Genomic DNA, 17,431 nt, shown 5'->3' on the forward strand with positions numbered 1-17,431 from the left:
TTGGCCACTTCCCTTCTCCCTGTCTCAGGCAGCAAATGCCCCGGTGGCACAGAGCAGCAGGGGCTGGGATTTTTGTCTTAAAAGGTCCCTCTCCAGAGCCTCCGGCTTTGTTTCTTGGCTCCAGGTTACCAAAGACAAGGTCTATGGACGACCTGCTTTCTGCCGGTGACTCCAGCAGCCCGCTGACCCGTACTTCTAGTGATCCAAACCTGAACAACCACTGCCAGGAGGTCAGGGTGGCCTTGGAGCCCAGACATGGCAGCACAGAGGACACTGGGCTGCACCTTGAGGAAAGCAGTGTGATGGCCATGGGAGAAACACAGCAGGTGCCAGTGGAGCAGGGGAAAACTCTGCCCCTGAAAACCACGGCAAACGCCAACAGCCGCACTGATCAGCAAGCGCACTGCAAGCTACCCAGGGGCTGGGCGCCTCCGCCAGCAAGCAACATCTTTCTCGAGACAGAAGTGGAGCGCAGGGTGAATCTGGAGGCTGTGGATGGCATCAGTCCATCTTCAAACCATCCTGGACAGGAGAACTTATGCAGGACTTGTGTCAGAACTGGGGAGCAGCTTGATTCCTGTCCCTATAACCCTTCCAAAGCAACTGGCTTGGAATCCAATGGAAGCTGGAATGTTGTGAACCACCCTAAAGACACCCTAAATCCTGCAGTGGGCATTCCCAGCCAGGACGCCCAAGCAGCAAGTGTCTCTTCTCAGAACAGCCCAGGCCCCACGCCAGGCATGCTGCATCGCCACAGAGACACTGGCAGCGGTGGGCACTGTGAGGAAATGGGCCAGGTGGGGACGGTGCCGCTGGAGCAATGGCAAAGGCCCATTTCCCAGAGCCAGACCAGTGAGTTCTCTCTCCTGGCTTCCAACTGGGACAGTTTCCAGGGGATGGTGATGTCACTCCCCAATGGGGAGACAGTAACCAAGCGGCTGCTTTCCTACAGTTGCTGTAACAAGAGGGTGAACAGCAAGCAGCTGCGGGTGCCAGGGCTCTGTCTAAGTAGCCAGTGGTCTCCAAGAGAAGGTGTGAAACCACCAGTCTGCTCCGGCCATCCTAGCGCACATTGTGCAGGTCCTGCAGGGAAGCCAAGCCGGCTGTGGTTACCCTGCCATGTGAAGCAGGTGTCTGGCTCCAAGCATGTGCCACAGAGCAGCCCTTCCCCTGTGCCTCCCCTCTATTTGGATGACGACGGGCTCCCCTTCCCCACAGATGTGATTCAGCACAGGCTGCGGCAGATCGAAGCCAGCTACAAGCAGGAAGTGGAGCAGCTGCGTAGGCAGGTGCGAGAGCTCCAGTTAAGGCTGGATATACGTTACTGCTGTGCCCCCCTGGCGGAGCCCCAGATGGACTATGAAGATGACTTTGTGAGTAACAGCCTATCAAGTGCCATCTCCCACAGTATCTGACCCACTGGTGAACTGGGACATCTTGCTCGCCCCTGATTGCATGGGGAGCATGTGATGCCAGGCTCATGTGTTCTCTTACCAATCACTTCCTGTTGTGTGCAGGTTTGATGCTTATTAGGATAATGATTCACTCCCCAGCTCCTTGGGTTCTACATTCCCCTTGCCTTTGCTTCCCAGGAGAGAACGGAGTTCCTCCTGTCCGAGATACCACCTCCTCCTGGCCTTCGCTCTCCTAGGGTATGTCTAAACTACATGGCTCCGTCGATGGAGATTCGGCTGATCGGCAGAGGGAAATGAAGCCGCGATTTAAATAATCGTGGATTCATTTCAATTTAAATGGTTGTCGCGCTCTGCCGATCAGCTGATGATCAGCTGTTTGTCGGCAGATCGGGGCAATCTGGACGCGCCGCGGTCGACAAGGAAGCCTTTGTTGACTGGCCTGGTTTCACGAGGCATACCTGCGCCAGTCGACAAAGGCTTCCTTGTCGACCGCGGCGCGTCCAGACTGCCCCGATCTGCCGACAAACAGCTGATCATCAGCTGATCGGCAGAGCATGGCAACCATTTAAATTGAAATGAAGCCGCGATTATTTAAATCGCGGCTTCATTTCCCTCTGCCAATCAGCCTAATCTACATGGCTCCATCAACGGAGCCATGTAGTTTAGACACACCCCTAACGCCCAAGTGTGCTATCATCCAGTCTTTCTTTTATTTCCCAAGACCTGAGGAATGACACTGGGGAGCAACAGTGTCTCTTGCTCCTTTAGGAGCCATTTTGAAGGGGTGGGAGCAGATACTTCCCTTTTGGTCTATTCTGGAAGTGGCTGGTTGGCTTTTGTGACTCTGGCTTTTTCTCTGCAGACCTGTCTAAAGGAATCGGACAGCAGTGACACCGAGGACTTCTTCTCTGATCACAGTGAGGACTGTCTGTCTGAAGCAAGCTGGGAGCCTGTTGATAAGAAAGAGACTGAGGTACATCTGTGCACAGCTGCATATGTATCCGGGCGGGGGCTTTGTCTGTTTGAAGGTGATAGATGCTACAGGATAGGATGGACACTCTGCTCAGTGCAGTAGTTCCTGTTGTGCAAGCTCGCAGGACTGGGTCTTGGCTCCCTTGCGAGGTAGGCTGTAGGAGGATGTGGGGGCAGGCTTTCCTGGGGGCAGTTCCATGCTCTTTGGTGGTAGGTGAGGTGTAGGTTCACCAGGCTGTGCCTCTGTGCCTTGCTTTGCAAACCAACCACATGATTCAACGTGCTTTATGTCCCAGTATCATGCTGAGAGTTCTACTCCGGTCTCAAGATGTCCTCCTCACAGTACTGTTTTACAGGCCTGTTACAGGCTCCTGAGGTGAGGTGCTAATGAAGGCTGTTGTTGTTCTTTAGGTCACACGCTGGGTTCCAGACCATATGGCATCACACTGCTTTAACTGTGATTGTGAATTCTGGCTAGCCAAACGAAGGCACCACTGCAGGTAAAACTCATACCTGTTGCATAGCTCCATTGTTCTTTTCTATCTTCTCCCCAATCCCTGAGGGTACTTCTACACCGCAGGCTTATTTCAAAATAAGCTTTTCCAGAATAGTTATTCCCAAATAGCTTATTCTGAAATAGCATGTCTACACTGCAGGGAAGCATCAAAATGAGTCCGAGGCAGGCTTCCCTAATGTAGTCGGACTGTCTCGATTTAGTGCCCCAGGAGGCACTGGGAAGGAATAACTTAAAATGGCCCTGGTGAGGGGCTATTTCAAAATAGCAGAAATGGAGCATCTACACGTGCCTTATTTCAAAATAGCTATTTCGGAATAAGCGTTATTCCTCATAGAATGAGGTTTGCAGATTTCGGAATAAGCCATACATTATTTCAAATTCATTTTGAAATAACGGAATGGCTGTGTCGACGCTCGCATTGTTATTTTGAAATAATGCTAGTTACCTCGAAATACCAGTGCAGTAGAGACGCACCCTAAGTGACCAAATCTCTGTTCTTCCCTTTCTTGTCTCCTCGGACCTCCCAGCAAAGGCTCACTGATCACAAAGGGCAACACATGGAGGGAGACTTTGGAGGGGCATGTCTCCCCCCTCCCCCCAACACTATGGGCAGGAGGAACACCATGGAGAGGTGGTCATGAGGCCGGTGCCCCCGTGTCCCTCTGCAGTCATCCCTGCTATCCAGCCATCCTCTTACATACTTCTCCTAAAGTTGGGGCTGGTCCTGCTTTGAGTAGGGGATTGGACTAGATGGCCTCCTGAGGTCTTTTCCAGCCTTAACCTTCTGTGATTCTTATCGTTGTCCTGGGGTCTCTGATCCTCCCTCTGGCCATGTCTACACTAAGAATGCAGATGGTGTTTAAAAACATGTCAGCTAACATCTCTTAACTCCCACATGGTTGAACATTACTGCAGACAGGTTTGAATGCCTTCAAGACCATGCTGGATGGTTGTTTGGTCCTAGACTCCGTCCCTTACCCCCAGTCTCTACACAGCCTTCTTTTTTATGGAGATGTCACTTTGTCCCATTCCCCACTATCACTACTCTTTACTTTTATTACCTCTTAACAGGAATTGTGGGAACGTGTTCTGTGCTGGCTGCTGTCATCTGAAGCTGCCCATTCCTGATCAGCAGCTCTACGATCCAGTCCTTGTCTGCAACTCATGTTACGATCACATCCAGGTGTCGCGTGCTAGAGAGCTCATGAGCCAGCACCTGAAGAAACCTATCGCCACAGCTTCCAGTTGAATGCCAGACAGGGACGCTGGCCATGCCAAGCCTTTCTGCTCACAGATTTGAGGGACGGCTCTGCCTCCCCTGTAATGGTGAAGGTCTTTGGTGCAACATTTGAACACCAAAGTCAGATGCACTGTTCTCAGCAACCCTCCTTGATCCCATATCTGTCTGAAGCAGAGGAATTCAGATGAAACAGTACAGGGGGCCTATCTTGGTACCAGCGCGCTCCTATGCTGGTCTGAAGACTTAGGGCTAAATAGGAGACCACAACCTCTTCCTCCTGTGGGTTGGAAAGTGATACTTCACAGATACTGCCTGTATAAGTACCCCCAAAGCAATAGGTGTGTTTAGACTCAGACTCTTCTTTCCACCGTACAAAAGGCAGTTTGTAGAAGAATGAAAAGGGTGGGTTCTGAACGGTACCTCTGTTCTGTGTCCCTTCAGAATATCTCCACGTACAGGTTCTGTTGCTTCTCTTTCCATGGAGTTTGATTCAGACTGGCTTTGTGGGTGAGGGGTCGGACCTCTAGCAATCACTGGGTTAACCTCTCGGGTATGGAAAAGGAATTCCTTCTCTGTGAAGACAAGGTGGGGCTTCCCTGTGAGGCCAAGCAGATCTCTGCCATTGTCCAGGTCCTGCAGAGAGTGGTGAATGCACTAGACTGTGCCCCTGCAGTACTGTGTGGAGAGACCCATTTGTTCTCTTCTTGCTCTGCCTGTCTACTTTGAGTCTCTTGCAGTGTCACAGCCTGGTGCTAACACAGGAATGCCCCTGATTCTGTCCTCGTATAGAAACATAACTTGTGTTCCTGTGCTGCTGCTCCTCCTCTTCGCTGCCTCCATCTCCTCCTTTTCCTCTTGCTCTTTATCCTGAAAACTTGACATCTTGAGGGTAGGCCGTAGTGTGGTGTGTTACCTCCTGGAATGTGCTATTTGGTGTGCGTGAGGGTTTCAGTCCAAATGCTGCTATATATTTCTGTGCACTTAATGTAACCCGAAGAAAGGAGAATGAAGCATAGAAACCAAATTGGGGGTAGGGAGAAAGCCGGCCAACAGAGACTGTACAGTCTGGTTTTTTTCACTCTAATATGGCACTTAACCAAAAGATACAGTAATGGGCATGGCATGCAGCATCTGCACCTGTGTGACAGAAACAGTCTCTGGTTCATTCCAACACCACTTAAGAGTCTTTTTGTGTCTGCTGTATGGAAGCCATAACTTTAGAATTGCCCATTTTGAGATCTGTAGTTAATGCCTCTCCGTTACTTCCATATGCTTCACACCAAGCATCCCGGCTCATTTGAGGGAGAGCTAACTAGGATACAAGCTTAGGCAGATGTGAGTTACAAGATGAAGATTCTGCTTTTTTCTTGGACCCTTTTGAGAAGTGTTTGATGCTTGGTTCTTGAGAAAACTGGAGGTATGATGGTGGGTGCAAAGAAAAGAGTATGGAACTGTGGGCATTTTTTGTAGGTGGGTAGATTGTTTCTTTCCATCTAAACAAAGAGACCACAGATATCCTACTGAATATGAGTCCTCCCTGTCCAGTAAATAACCAAACACTAGGCTATTGAAACCATGTACTGACCTCCCAGTTCTACTTGTGAAAACCAGTGGTTTTCAAATTTCAGTTGAAGGGATAAAAGACAAATTCATTTCCTGCACTTTTACATTTCATCCTCCCTGGTTTTGTAAATCCAACAGTGAAAGCAAAGCTAGAATCCTCTGAAGAGACTTTATCTGCTCAGACTGTTTTGCTGTTCCATACTGAGGGCAAACAAGAGGAATGGGGGAAGGGAAGATATACTTCTGATTCTCCCCTTCCTGGTGTCTTGTTTTATTTCCATCTGTGGCAGACAGTGGGTTTAAGACACTGATCTCTGGTGAGAGCACAATTCCGATTTGGTCTAACTTTCCACAGGTGAAAGTGACTGCAAACAATTAAGGCAGCAGAGGGTCAGGGCATGTGTACCTGGATGTTTTGATTCAGACATGGTTAATCTAAACTGCTTTCAGCTCTTGTGGGTGTCAATGTCACAATGTGCTGGCCAAAACCTCCCACTCAGTTCAGTAGCGTTGTGACAGACAATGTGCTGTAAGACTCAATACATTTACAATAAAATCTCTATATTAGTGCTGCTGTGTTTGTCCCTGTTCTTTAGTCTGGATTCCAGGGGTTTCCATATAAAAATTAGGGCTGTCAATTAGTGGGTGTTAATGCCTGCAATTAGTGCAGGGCAGAATTAACTGTTAAAAAATTAATTCGGATTAATTGCAGAGGTCAGCAAACCAGCATGAGCTGCTCTAGAGACCATCTCTGGTAAGGTGCAGTAATGCAAACTGCCACCAGAGGGCGCAAGGAGAAACAAAGCAGCCAGAAAGGAGGGGAAAAAACCCTGAAACTGTGGTTCCAGCTCCAAAGGAGAAGTAAACAAGAAAAGTTAAGACCCTGATACCCTCCCTCTCCCCTCCCAGGTGCCCATATTTTTTTTTAAATAAAACAGCCCAGGGGGGTTGCCCAAGATGTCCCTTCCTCTCCCAGCACGGCTCACCCAAGCCACCCTCTCTCTGCCTCCTGGGGCTGGGACCGACCCTCCCTCCACATCTAATACTGGGGCTGAGTCCCCCCCCTGAATTCTGCACTGCTGCCCCCACCCCTGAGCCCCCCATAACTCTGCACTGCCCACGGCAGAGTCTACCTCCCTCCGGCCCTGTGCCGCCCACCGCTGGGGCTAAGCTAAAAAAGGACTCTTTTGAATAAGACACAAATATATTGATTATATAGAAGAATTTAAGTTCTTCGAGGAGTGTCCCCGTGGGTGCTCCACCTTAAGTGCTTCAGTGCCGCTGAGCTCGAGGTTGGAGATTGTGACAGTAGTACCCCTGGCCAGCCACACGCACAGAGAGTCTGCGTGCGCATTCTGAGGAAGCGACTGCACATGTGCGGGCAGCCTCCCTCCTTAGTTCCTTCTCTACTGCCATCAGCTGCGGTCACTGATCAGCAGTCTTCCTTCAACTACATCTTTCCTCTGTACTTACCCAAAAATTACCTCAGGAATTCTTCCTAATAGCTATAACCTAACTCTTCAGACAGTCTAGTTTCTTCTTTAAAAAAAAAAACACACCACCAAAAAAAACTTAACAGCGCTGGACAAGCGCGAAAAGCCACACGCTAAGCCTGCACAGTCCGGCTCTCAGGGACATGCCAGGCTCGTCTGGGTTTAAAAAGTGTACGAGCTGCAGGCTATCATTTTCAATTTCTGATGGGCACACGGTGTGTGTTCGCTGTCTGGGTGAACAACACCTCCCTGACAGTTGCCCACAGTGCCAAAAGCTCACAGCTGATCCAGGAGATCGAGGGAGCTACAACTGAAGCTGCTGTAGATGGAGAAAAAAGCTCAGTCAACGTCTGATCTAAAGCAATCCGCTCCTCCCAGACAAATATCATCTGGGACAGAGTCGAAGGTGGCGGCGCATACCGGGTTGAGCCCTAAGGACCGTGAAAACAAGAAAGGGTCCTATTCTTCTTTGGGGACTGACTCCCTATTGAGGAAACATGCTCCCCACAAAAAAGTTGCACCGGCAACCCCGCAGATGGGGTATAACAATCAGACGACGGGAACCGGCAAGGAGAAAAGCCGGAATCCTAAACACTCACAGGGCTCCTCACAGAAACCACTTGAGGCAAAGAGCAAAGCCTCCACAGTGGCATTGAGCCAAATAGCTGTGGTACTGGCTTCTTTGCCGAGCAGACACCACTCTCACAAGACTCAGAGAGCGAGCAAATCAACAAAGGCAGCTCCGCCGGCACTGCAAGTGTACCTGGCACCACTTCCGCTTAATCAACTGGCATTCCCAATAACATCGCTCTCCATGCCACAAGCTGCCTGCCTCCCACTGCGTAGCTGTTGTCACAGTTTACGATTGCAGCGGAGTTTTCAATCAACTCCACCTGGATTGCCTTTCCTCGGCACTGGTGGTACACCAAATATCTCACGGTGCAACCTGTAAATTTCACCGGCTAGTTCTATTGTCTCCTCTCTGTGACAATGAGGAGATGTCTACAAACCGTCGCATTTAAAGCGACGTACCTCTCAAGAAGCACAAAAACACACCCAGCAATGGCAGATACCATAGTGGTTCCCAACTCAGGTTCTGCCTACCTGGCCATGTTGGGACCCGTGGGCAGCCTACAGGCAACAACAGCCTACCCAACCACAGCAAAGGAGCCAATCACCAAAGGCACAGGCACCAAATAGCCATACCATAGAGCAATACAGCTCTGATGCGGAGGAACAGGAGCTGGACTATATAGGTGAAGAACAGTGGTCCTCTCCTTCTCCACCCACGCAGAATTCCTCCACGTCTCCAGAGGATACTATCATAATCCAGCCACCAAATACAGGTAACGATTTTAGGTTGTTTCAAGACTTCTGTAAGAGAGTTACTGACCCTGGAGATCTCTCTCTGATGTGCCACAGACACAACACAAGCTTACAAACATCCTGTCATCCAAAGCCTGCCATTCCCGTGAATGAGGCAATCATTTACCCTGCCAAAAATATATGTTTCAAACCGGCATCAACCACCTCCACTTCTAAGCGTGTAGATAGGAAATAATACGTTTCTCCCAATGGGGCAGAATTTCTTTTCTCTCAGCTGGTACCAGATTCCGTCATAGTAGAAGCCACAAACCAGAGGGGAAAACAACAGACAGCATAAATAACTCCATATGATAAGGACTGGAAGAGATTAGATGCAATGGGAAAAAAGGCTTATTCATCAGTAAACCTCCAAATGAAAATTGCTAACTATACCGCATTATTAGCAAAATACACACACCAGATCTTTGACCAATTGACATCCTTTATTGATTTGCTGCCAACAGCAAGAAAGATCAATTTAAAACACACATTAAAGAGGGCACATTAATATCCCATACTGCCCTGCAGGCCGTGCTGGACTCTATGGACACAGCAGCCGTAGTAATGAGATAAGCCTCCTGGTTCCAGCTGTCGGGATTTCCCCAGAGAGGTTGTCCACCGTAGAAGACCTCCCATTCAACAGTACAAAGCTCTTTGCAGAGTCCACAAATCCATCTCTGCACACTTTGACGGACTCAAGGGCTACCCTCAGAACCTTAGGTATTCAGGAACCTGTTGTGAGAAGAAAGCAAAACAGGTCATTCCAACAAAGATACACACAACATTCAATCAACACCAACGTCAATACGATAACAGACAACATCAGAGACCAAACAGATGGAGACAGCCCACCGACCAAGCCTTTGCCCAACAACCTTCAACATCCAGGCAACAGTTTTGAAGCTTTGGTCGAGTGTCTGATAGCCCTGAAATCTCTCAAGCAGCAATCTACCTCATCCACAGTGTTTAGCAACAGACCAGCTGACTTTTATACAGCATGGTCAGCCATTACTACTGACAGGTGGGTGCTAGTGAAAACAGGATGCTGCATCCCATTCATAACCAACTACCCCACCCCAACCTCTTTCCCTGTCCTCCTTCAGGGACCCTTCTCACGAGATACTGCTTCTTCAAGAGACTGAACACCTACTCAGCCTTAACTACAGAGGAGGTACTAGAACAACACGGGCAGAGGATTCTATTCTCACTATTTCCTCACCACCAAAAAGTTGGGTGGCTGGAGACCAATTAGATCTACTTACACTCAACTGCTTTGTTAAATACCAATGTTTCAAGATGGTCACCTTTGACTATACCACCAGCCTTAGAGAAAAGAGCATGGCTGTCTACCCTTGACCTTCAGGATGTTTATTTCCATATATCCATACACCCGGCACACAGAAGGTTCCTACGTTTTACAATAAAGAAGAAACACTTCCAGTATAGGGTGCTTCCATTCGGACTATCAAGAGCCCCAAGAGTATTTTCAAAGATACTGGCAGTGGTCACCACACATTTACACAAGAACAGGATCTTAGTATTCCCATATCTTGACGATTGTCTCATAGCGAGCTGCACACAGCAAGAAGAGCAGCAAGCAGTCATGCTGGCAAAAACACTCTTCGAAAATCTCGGTCTACAAATAAACACCAAAAAGTGCATTTTGACTCCAACACAATCACTGAAGAGTTCATAGGGGAACATCTGGACTGCATGAAAGCCAGAGCTTACTTGCCTCACCACAGATGGGTGACCATCAAGGACCTGATAGCAACAGCACAGAACAGTCCAATCATGATGGCAAGATTATGCCTGCAAATATTGGGGCACATGGCAGCGGCAATGTTCGTAGTACCCTATGCTTGACTTCACATGAGACCACTACATGCCTGGTTATGCTCAGTCTACCGACCACGAACCCACCCATTACAAACGCATGTCCATACTGAACAAGATAAAATCATCCCTCGCATAAGACAACATATGCGTGGGAGTGCCGTTCCGACGCAGCATACCATCAATTACAATAATGACGATGCCTCACCCCTAAGATGGGGGGCGCACATAAATCACAAGGTGGTCCGAGGTCAATGGACTTGCGAAGAAACCACAAACTTATTGGAACCGAGGGCAGTCAGGAATGCTGCACGCACTTTCTTCCCCTAATCCAGAACAAAACAGATCAGATTCTGACTGATAACATCACCACGCTGTACTATATCAACAGGCAGGTAGGGGCACAATCCTTCCAATTATGCCAGGAGGCTGGGCACCTCTGGGAATGGTGCATCACAGAGAACATAACTTTGGTTGTAACTTCTCACCAGGCAAAGACAACACTCTGGCAGACAGTTTAAGCAGTTTAACCCGCAAAATCACAAGTGGGAGATAAACTGATCAATGCTCACCCACCTATTCAAGAAATGGGGATTCCTGGTGCTGGATCTATTTGCTACCCACAGGAATGCTTGCTGCCCCCTATATTACTCCTGAGCAGGCATAGGTCCCCACTCACTGGGGGACGCATTCAGCATATGATGGATGGCTCACCTGTCATATGCATTCCCCTGTTCCCTCATACACAGGGTGATATTGAAGATCAAACAGCGCAGGGCCAATGTGATAGTAGCAGTACCCAATTGGCTCAGGCAGACATGGTATCCTTATCTGCTACGTATGACCGACTGTCTTCCACACCCGATTTCCACTGGTCGCATCTCTCCTCACACAGAGGAAGGGCAGATTCCCCACCCAGACATCCACAAATTGCATCTTCAGGTGTGGATGTTAATTGGCTGAACAACCTGGAGAGATCCTTTCCAGAAGCAATTCAGTTCATCCTCAAACTCCAGAAGACCTGCAACGAGAGAGACCTACATCCAAAAATGGAAGAGATTCAAGGCCTGGTGTGCAACCCATATCTATGAACCCATACACACAGCAATATCACATCTTGCAATACTTACTGGAAATACACAATGCAGGCCTCTCCATAAGGGTACACCTGGCCACTATCTCAGCCCTTCATGGCCCTATACAGGGACACTCAGTCTTCACACACCCTTCCGTCAAGAGTTTTTTCTAAAGGGATTCCACAATATCTTTCCTCCACGACAGGACTCAGTACCCAGACAGAACTTAACCCTAGTGGTGAAAGCTTTTATGGGGAAACCCTCTGAGCCCCTTGCTATCTGTTCGCTGTTATATTTATCAATGAAGGTGGCCTTCTTGGTAGTGATCACAGCCAGATGAGTTGGGGAGATGGCAGCCTTAATGGCTGCCCCCCCCCCCCCACAATATTCTGCAAGACAGGGTAATACTGGGAACACACCCTAAATTCCTCCCAAAAGTACTTGTTCCACTGCAATGAACCTATATACTTACCCAAAACCCCATAAGGATGTCAGAGGCAGTTCTCCATACCCTCAACGTCGGAAGAGCCCTGGCCTTTTACCTGCAACGAATCAGCTCGTTTAGCTCTTCGTTTCATCCACAGAGATCACAGGGGCTACCCATATCAAAACAGACTACCCAAATGGATATCTGGATGCATAAGACTAGCATATGCCCTGGCACAGAGGGAGCCACCACATACAGTGCGTTCTCACTCGAGCCATGGCAGCCACAACAGCATTCCTACGCGGCGTGCTTACAGAACACACATGCAGGGCCGCCACGGGCTTCAACACATACTTTCATGCAACATTACACAATCCAAACATTTGCTGAGGCGGACACAAGGTTTGGACAAACAATACTGTCCATCACAGATCCTCACCAGCAGAAGCTCCTGCCTCCCAGCAAGAATACTGCTTTGTAGTCACCTAAGGTGGAGCACCACGGGAACACTCCTCGAAGGAGGGAAGGTTACTCACCTTGTGCAGTAACTGGAGTTCTTCGAGATGGTTGTGTCCCCCTGGGTGCTCCATACACACTCTCCTCCCCTCTGCTTTGGGTACAACATACCCGGGTCAGAGAAGGAACTGAGGGGGGCCAGCCACGCATGTGCAGTAACTTCTTCACAACGCACACACAGACTCTCTGCACGTGTGGCTGGCCAGGGGTACTACTGTCACAAATCTCCAACCTCAAGCTCAGTGGTGCTGAAGCACCTAAGGTGGGGACAACCATCTCAAAGAACTCCAGTTACTGCACAGGTGAGTAACTTGCCCTTCAGCTTTCATGACAGAATTTGCACTACAATACTTCAGTGAGGTGAACTGACGTGGGTTTTTTACAGTGTAAATGTTTTGTAATAAATATGAAGTGAGCACTATACACTTTGTATTCTGTTGTAATTGAAATCAATATATTAGAAGATGTAGAAAACATACAAAAATATTTAAATAGATAGTATTCTTATTATTTTACAATGAAATTAATTGCAATTTTTTTTAATCGCTTGACAGCGCTAAAAAAAACTCAGTAATAGGGGGACTTCAGCTATCTCTCTATTGACTGGGCATACATCACCTCAGGAAGGGATGCAGAGATAAAGTTTCTTAATCCCTTAAAGTGCTGTTACTTGGAGCAGCTGGTTCTGGAACCCACGAGAGGCAATTCTTGCTTTAGTCCTAAGGGAAGGGCAGGGTCTGGTCCAACAGATGAACAATAGCTTGACCTCTTGGAAAGAGTGACCATCATCCCCAGGGTGGGAGAAACACCCCAGCATCCCAATGCTGTGACATTTAATTTCAGAAAGGGGAACTACACAAAAATTAAGAGGTTAAACAAATTAAAAGACAGAGTGCCAAAAAGTAAAATCCCTGCATGGAAACTTTTCAAAGACACCATAATAAGAGGCTCAACTTACTGTATTTTTTTAATTTGAGGTATACATTTAAGAGAACCAAAAAAGTGCCGCTGTGGCTTAACCAAGTGAAACAAGCAATGAGAGATAAAAAGGCATCACTTAAAAGTGGAAAATCTAGTGAGGAAAATAGAAAGGAGCATACATTCAGTCAAAGTGTAAAAATACAACGAGGAAGGCCAAAAAGGAAATTTAAGAACAGCTAGCCAAAACCTCAAAGGTAATAGCAAAACTTTTTTCAAATACGTCAGAAGCAGGAAACTGGCTAAACAACCAGTGAGGCCACTGGATGATCAAGATGCTAAAGAAGAACTCAAGGATGAGAAACTCATTATGGAAAAACTAAATAATTCTTTGCATCAGTCTTCACAGCAGAGGATGTTGGGGAGATTCCCAAACCTGAGCCATTCTGTTTAAGTGACAAATCTGAGGAACTGTCCCAAATTGAGGTCTCACTGGATGTGGTTTTGGAATAAATTGATAAACTAAACAGTAGCAAGTCACCTAGACCAGATGGCATTCACCCAAGTGTTCTGAAAGAACTCAAATGTGAAATTGTAGGATTAACTGTGGTTTGTAACCTATCGTTAAAATCATCTTCTGTACCAAATGACTGGAAGATAGCTAATATGATGTCTATCTTCAAAAAAGGCTCTAGAAGTGATCCTGGCAATTAGACTTGTAAGTCTAATGTTGGCACCGGGGACTTTAGTTGAAACTACAGTAAAGAACAGAATTGACACACATAGATGAACATTTCGGGGTTTTTTTTTTGGGGGGGGGGGGAGGAGTCAACCTGATTTCTGTAAAGGAAAATCATACCATACCAGGCTATGTCTACACTGGCATGATCTTGTGCAAGAACTCTTTTGCGGAAGAGTTCTTGTGCAAAAACTCTTCCAGAAGAGAGCGTCTACACTGGCATGTGCGTTTGTATAAGAGATATGCTTTAGCGCAAGAGCATCCATGCTAGTGTAGACGCTCTCTTGGCCATTTTCACCATAGGGCTTTCTTGCACAAGAAATTCATGTTGCTTGTCTACACTGGCCTCTTGCACAAGAACAGTTGCGCAAGAAGGCTTATTCCTGAGCGGGAGCATCAGAATTCTTGCGCAAGAAGCACTGATTTAATACATTAGAACATCTGTGTACTTGCGCAAGAACTCGTGGCCGGTGTAGACAGCAAGTTTTTGTGCAAAAAACAGCTGCTTTTGTGCAAGATCATGCCAATGTAGACACAGCCCTAGAGTTCTTTGAGGACATCAACAAGCATGTAAACGATGATGATTTTCAGTGGATCTACTGTACTTAGATTTCCAGAAAGCCTTTGACAAGGTCCCTCACCAAAGGCTCTTAAGTAAGTTGTCATAGGATTAAAACAGTGTTTCCCAAATGGTGCTCTGCAGAACCCTGGGGTTCCACAAGAACCCAATCATTTCCCTCCTCCCTCCCCCAGAGACATATGTCTTTGTGTGCTGGCTCCATCTCTGGTTTCCTGACAGCTTTCAGATACCTCCCCTCCCCGCTACTCTGCATCCTCAAAGTGTTACTTCCTGGTTTTTTGACAAATTTTCCTCCTGGCTGTAGGAGTTCCTCAAAATTCTTGAGTTTAAAAAGGTTCTGTGGCCAAATAAAATTAGGAAACACTGGATTAGAGGGAAGGTCCTCTCATGGATTGATAACTGGTTAAATGATAGGAAATAAAGAGTAAGAATAAATGGTCAGTGTTCAGAATGGAGAAAAAGAATTAGTGGTGGTATTCCCCCAAGATTCTGTCCTGGGAACAATCCTCTTTAAAAATGATCCGGAGGAAGGAATAAACAATGAAGTAGCAAAATTTGCAGGTGATACTAAACTACACAAGATAGTTAAGTCCAAAGCAGACTAAAGAGCTTTGAAAGGATCTCTCAAAACTAGGAGATGGGGCAACACAATGGCAAATGAATTTTAAAGTTGATAAATGCAAAGAAATGCACATTGGAAAACAATCACAACTATATGTACAAAATAATGGGGACTAAATTAGCTATTGCCACTTAAGAGAGATCTTGGAGTCATAGATAGTTCTAAAGCATCCACTTAATGTGCAGCAGCAGTCAAAAAAGCAAACAATGTTAGGAATAATTTACAAAGGAATAGAGATTAAGACAGGGAATATCTTACTGCCTCTGTATGAAGCCATGGTATGCCCATGATGTTAGCACTGGAAAAAATTCAGAAAAAGGGCAACCAAAATTATTAGGAGTTTGGAATGGGTGCCATGTGGAGAGAGATTAGACAGGGACTTTTCAGCTTGGAAAAGAAGAGACTAAGGGAGGCTATGATAGAGGGCTACAAAATCATAACAGGTATGGAGAAAGTGAATAAGGAAATGTTATTTACTTGTTATAAGAAATAGAAGTCACCGAATGAAATTAATAGGTTAGCAAGTTTAAAACAAAAGGAAGTATTCCTTCACGTGATGCACAGTCAACCTGTGGAACACCTTGCCAGAGGATGTTGTGAAGACCAGGACTTTAACAGGGTTTAAAAAAAAAATCTAGATAAATTAATGAAAAATAGGTCCATTAATGCTTATTAATCAGGATGTGTAGGAATGGTGGCCATAGCCTCTGTTTATCAGAGGCTGGGAATGAGCAATGGGTAGGCTTACATATTACCTGTTCTGTTCATTCCCTCTATGGCACCTGACATTGGCAACTGTCATAAGACAGAACATTGGGCTAGGTATACCTTTGGTCTGACCTAGCATGGAGGCTGTTATATTTATGTTCATTTTAGATAATGCCCCATCCCCTACCACAATCAGCTGCGATAGGGCAAAACAAACAAAAGCCATACTCTGACTCCCACCAAGCCACTCTGCCTTTCTCCTGTAACCCGCTGAGGCCCTTTCCTCCTGCCCCCAGGAGTGCATAGGAGAGATGCCTAGGTGAGAATTTCCGACCCCCTACATCCTGCTAGTAGAGCACATTCACCTGCTCTGGACCAGCGTGCTTGCTATATCTTTGCCTAGAAGCAAGTCCCCTGAGCTTTCTCTCCCCATCCACAGGGCTGGCCTTACCATGAAGTGAACTGACTTGGGGGGAGGAGGGACGCCACTAGGACCCAAGAGTGTAGAAAATGGTGTGTCTGCTGGTACATATGTATGCTCTTTGCTCTAGATGCACAGAGATGGGGGAGTGCTGTGCTGAAGGAAGGAGGGCACAAGAGACATAACAGGCAGGCAGAAGAAAAGGGGGCATGTGGGCATCATTTGAGCTCCCTGCCTCAGGTGCCAAAATGTGGGCCGGCTCTGCCCATCCACTTCAGGCAGGGGTGGTTTTGCTAGTTCCCATATAACCAGGTCAGAGCCTGGATCTGCCAGAACAGAATGCAGAACAGAAAGAACTACATTGTGTGTCACTTTCCTTGCAAGTGAGAAAGCTGGGTAAGCAAGGTGGCAAGCCAGAGCACTTCCTTCAAATGCTGAGAGTCAGCAGTGCTCCTCTGTGGCAGTTAAGGCCAGAAGGGACTGTTTTGATAATCTAGTAGTCTGACTTCCTGAATATTAAGGTTGACTTTTTAGCACTTGAATTTACCAAGCTGAAGGTGCATGTCCTCATTGGGCACATGAGGTCAACAAAGGATGTCTCCAGCAGCATGCCGGGAAGTTAGCATATAGCTGTTTCAATGATTAACCAATAAAGCTATGTTTATTGGTAATCCAAATGACTATGCACAACCTCCCCCCACACCTGCTACCACTGTATCAGAAAGGGGGGGAAGCAGGAGCCAGTACCTATCCATCCCCCCTTGCTGCCTCCCCTAAAGGCAATGGGGTAGGGAGAGTAGGCTAGAGCCAATGCTCAGGGGGAGTTGCTTGCTCCCGCACTCCTGCCTCGGTGTCTGAAGCAGCAGCATGGAGGGTAAGGGAGGCATGCCTCTGCCTGCATGAATCCAGTTTCCTTTTTCCTGGTTTCCCTTTTTTCCCCCCACTTACTTCCTGTTTGCTCCAAATTTACATAGTAAATTTAACTAAGCAATCGTAATATATTATAAAATGATTATTAAACCA

The 17,431-nt window shown here is 47.2% G+C and overlaps 1 protein-coding gene and 1 long non-coding RNA gene across 9 annotated transcripts in view; one reads left to right on the forward strand and one right to left on the reverse strand.

The window, feature by feature from the left end:
• MTMR4 (myotubularin related protein 4) overlaps positions 1 to 6,276 on the forward strand; it is a 68,944-nt gene extending 62,668 nt beyond the window's left edge. For all 8 annotated transcript variants that reach the window (XM_075905061.2, XM_075905059.2, XM_075905058.2 and 5 more), the window contains 4 exons: positions 125 to 1,373; positions 2,278 to 2,388; positions 2,799 to 2,887; positions 3,976 to 6,276. In XM_075905061.2, coding sequence (XP_075761176.2) covers positions 125 to 1,373; positions 2,278 to 2,388; positions 2,799 to 2,887; positions 3,976 to 4,153 — 1,627 coding nt within the window. In that variant the 3' untranslated portion in view covers positions 4,154 to 6,276. The remainder of the gene's footprint in view (positions 1 to 124; positions 1,374 to 2,277; positions 2,389 to 2,798; positions 2,888 to 3,975) is intronic.
• Positions 6,277 to 8,946: 2,670 nt separating this feature from the next.
• LOC112546371 (uncharacterized) lies at positions 8,947 to 16,989 on the reverse strand. The gene is made up of 3 exons (XR_003090056.3): positions 11,950 to 16,989; positions 11,116 to 11,422; positions 8,947 to 9,297 (listed from the first exon to the last, which is right to left on the reverse strand). It is a non-coding gene; the product is annotated as an uncharacterized LOC112546371 (long non-coding RNA).
• Between the last annotated feature and the right edge of the window lie 442 nt (positions 16,990 to 17,431).

The sequence above is a fragment of the Pelodiscus sinensis genome, chromosome 21 (assembly GCF_052426305.1).
Source record: "Pelodiscus sinensis isolate ZL-2025 chromosome 21, ASM5242630v1, whole genome shotgun sequence".
NCBI classification, from domain to species: Eukaryota; Metazoa; Chordata; order Testudines; family Trionychidae; genus Pelodiscus; species Pelodiscus sinensis.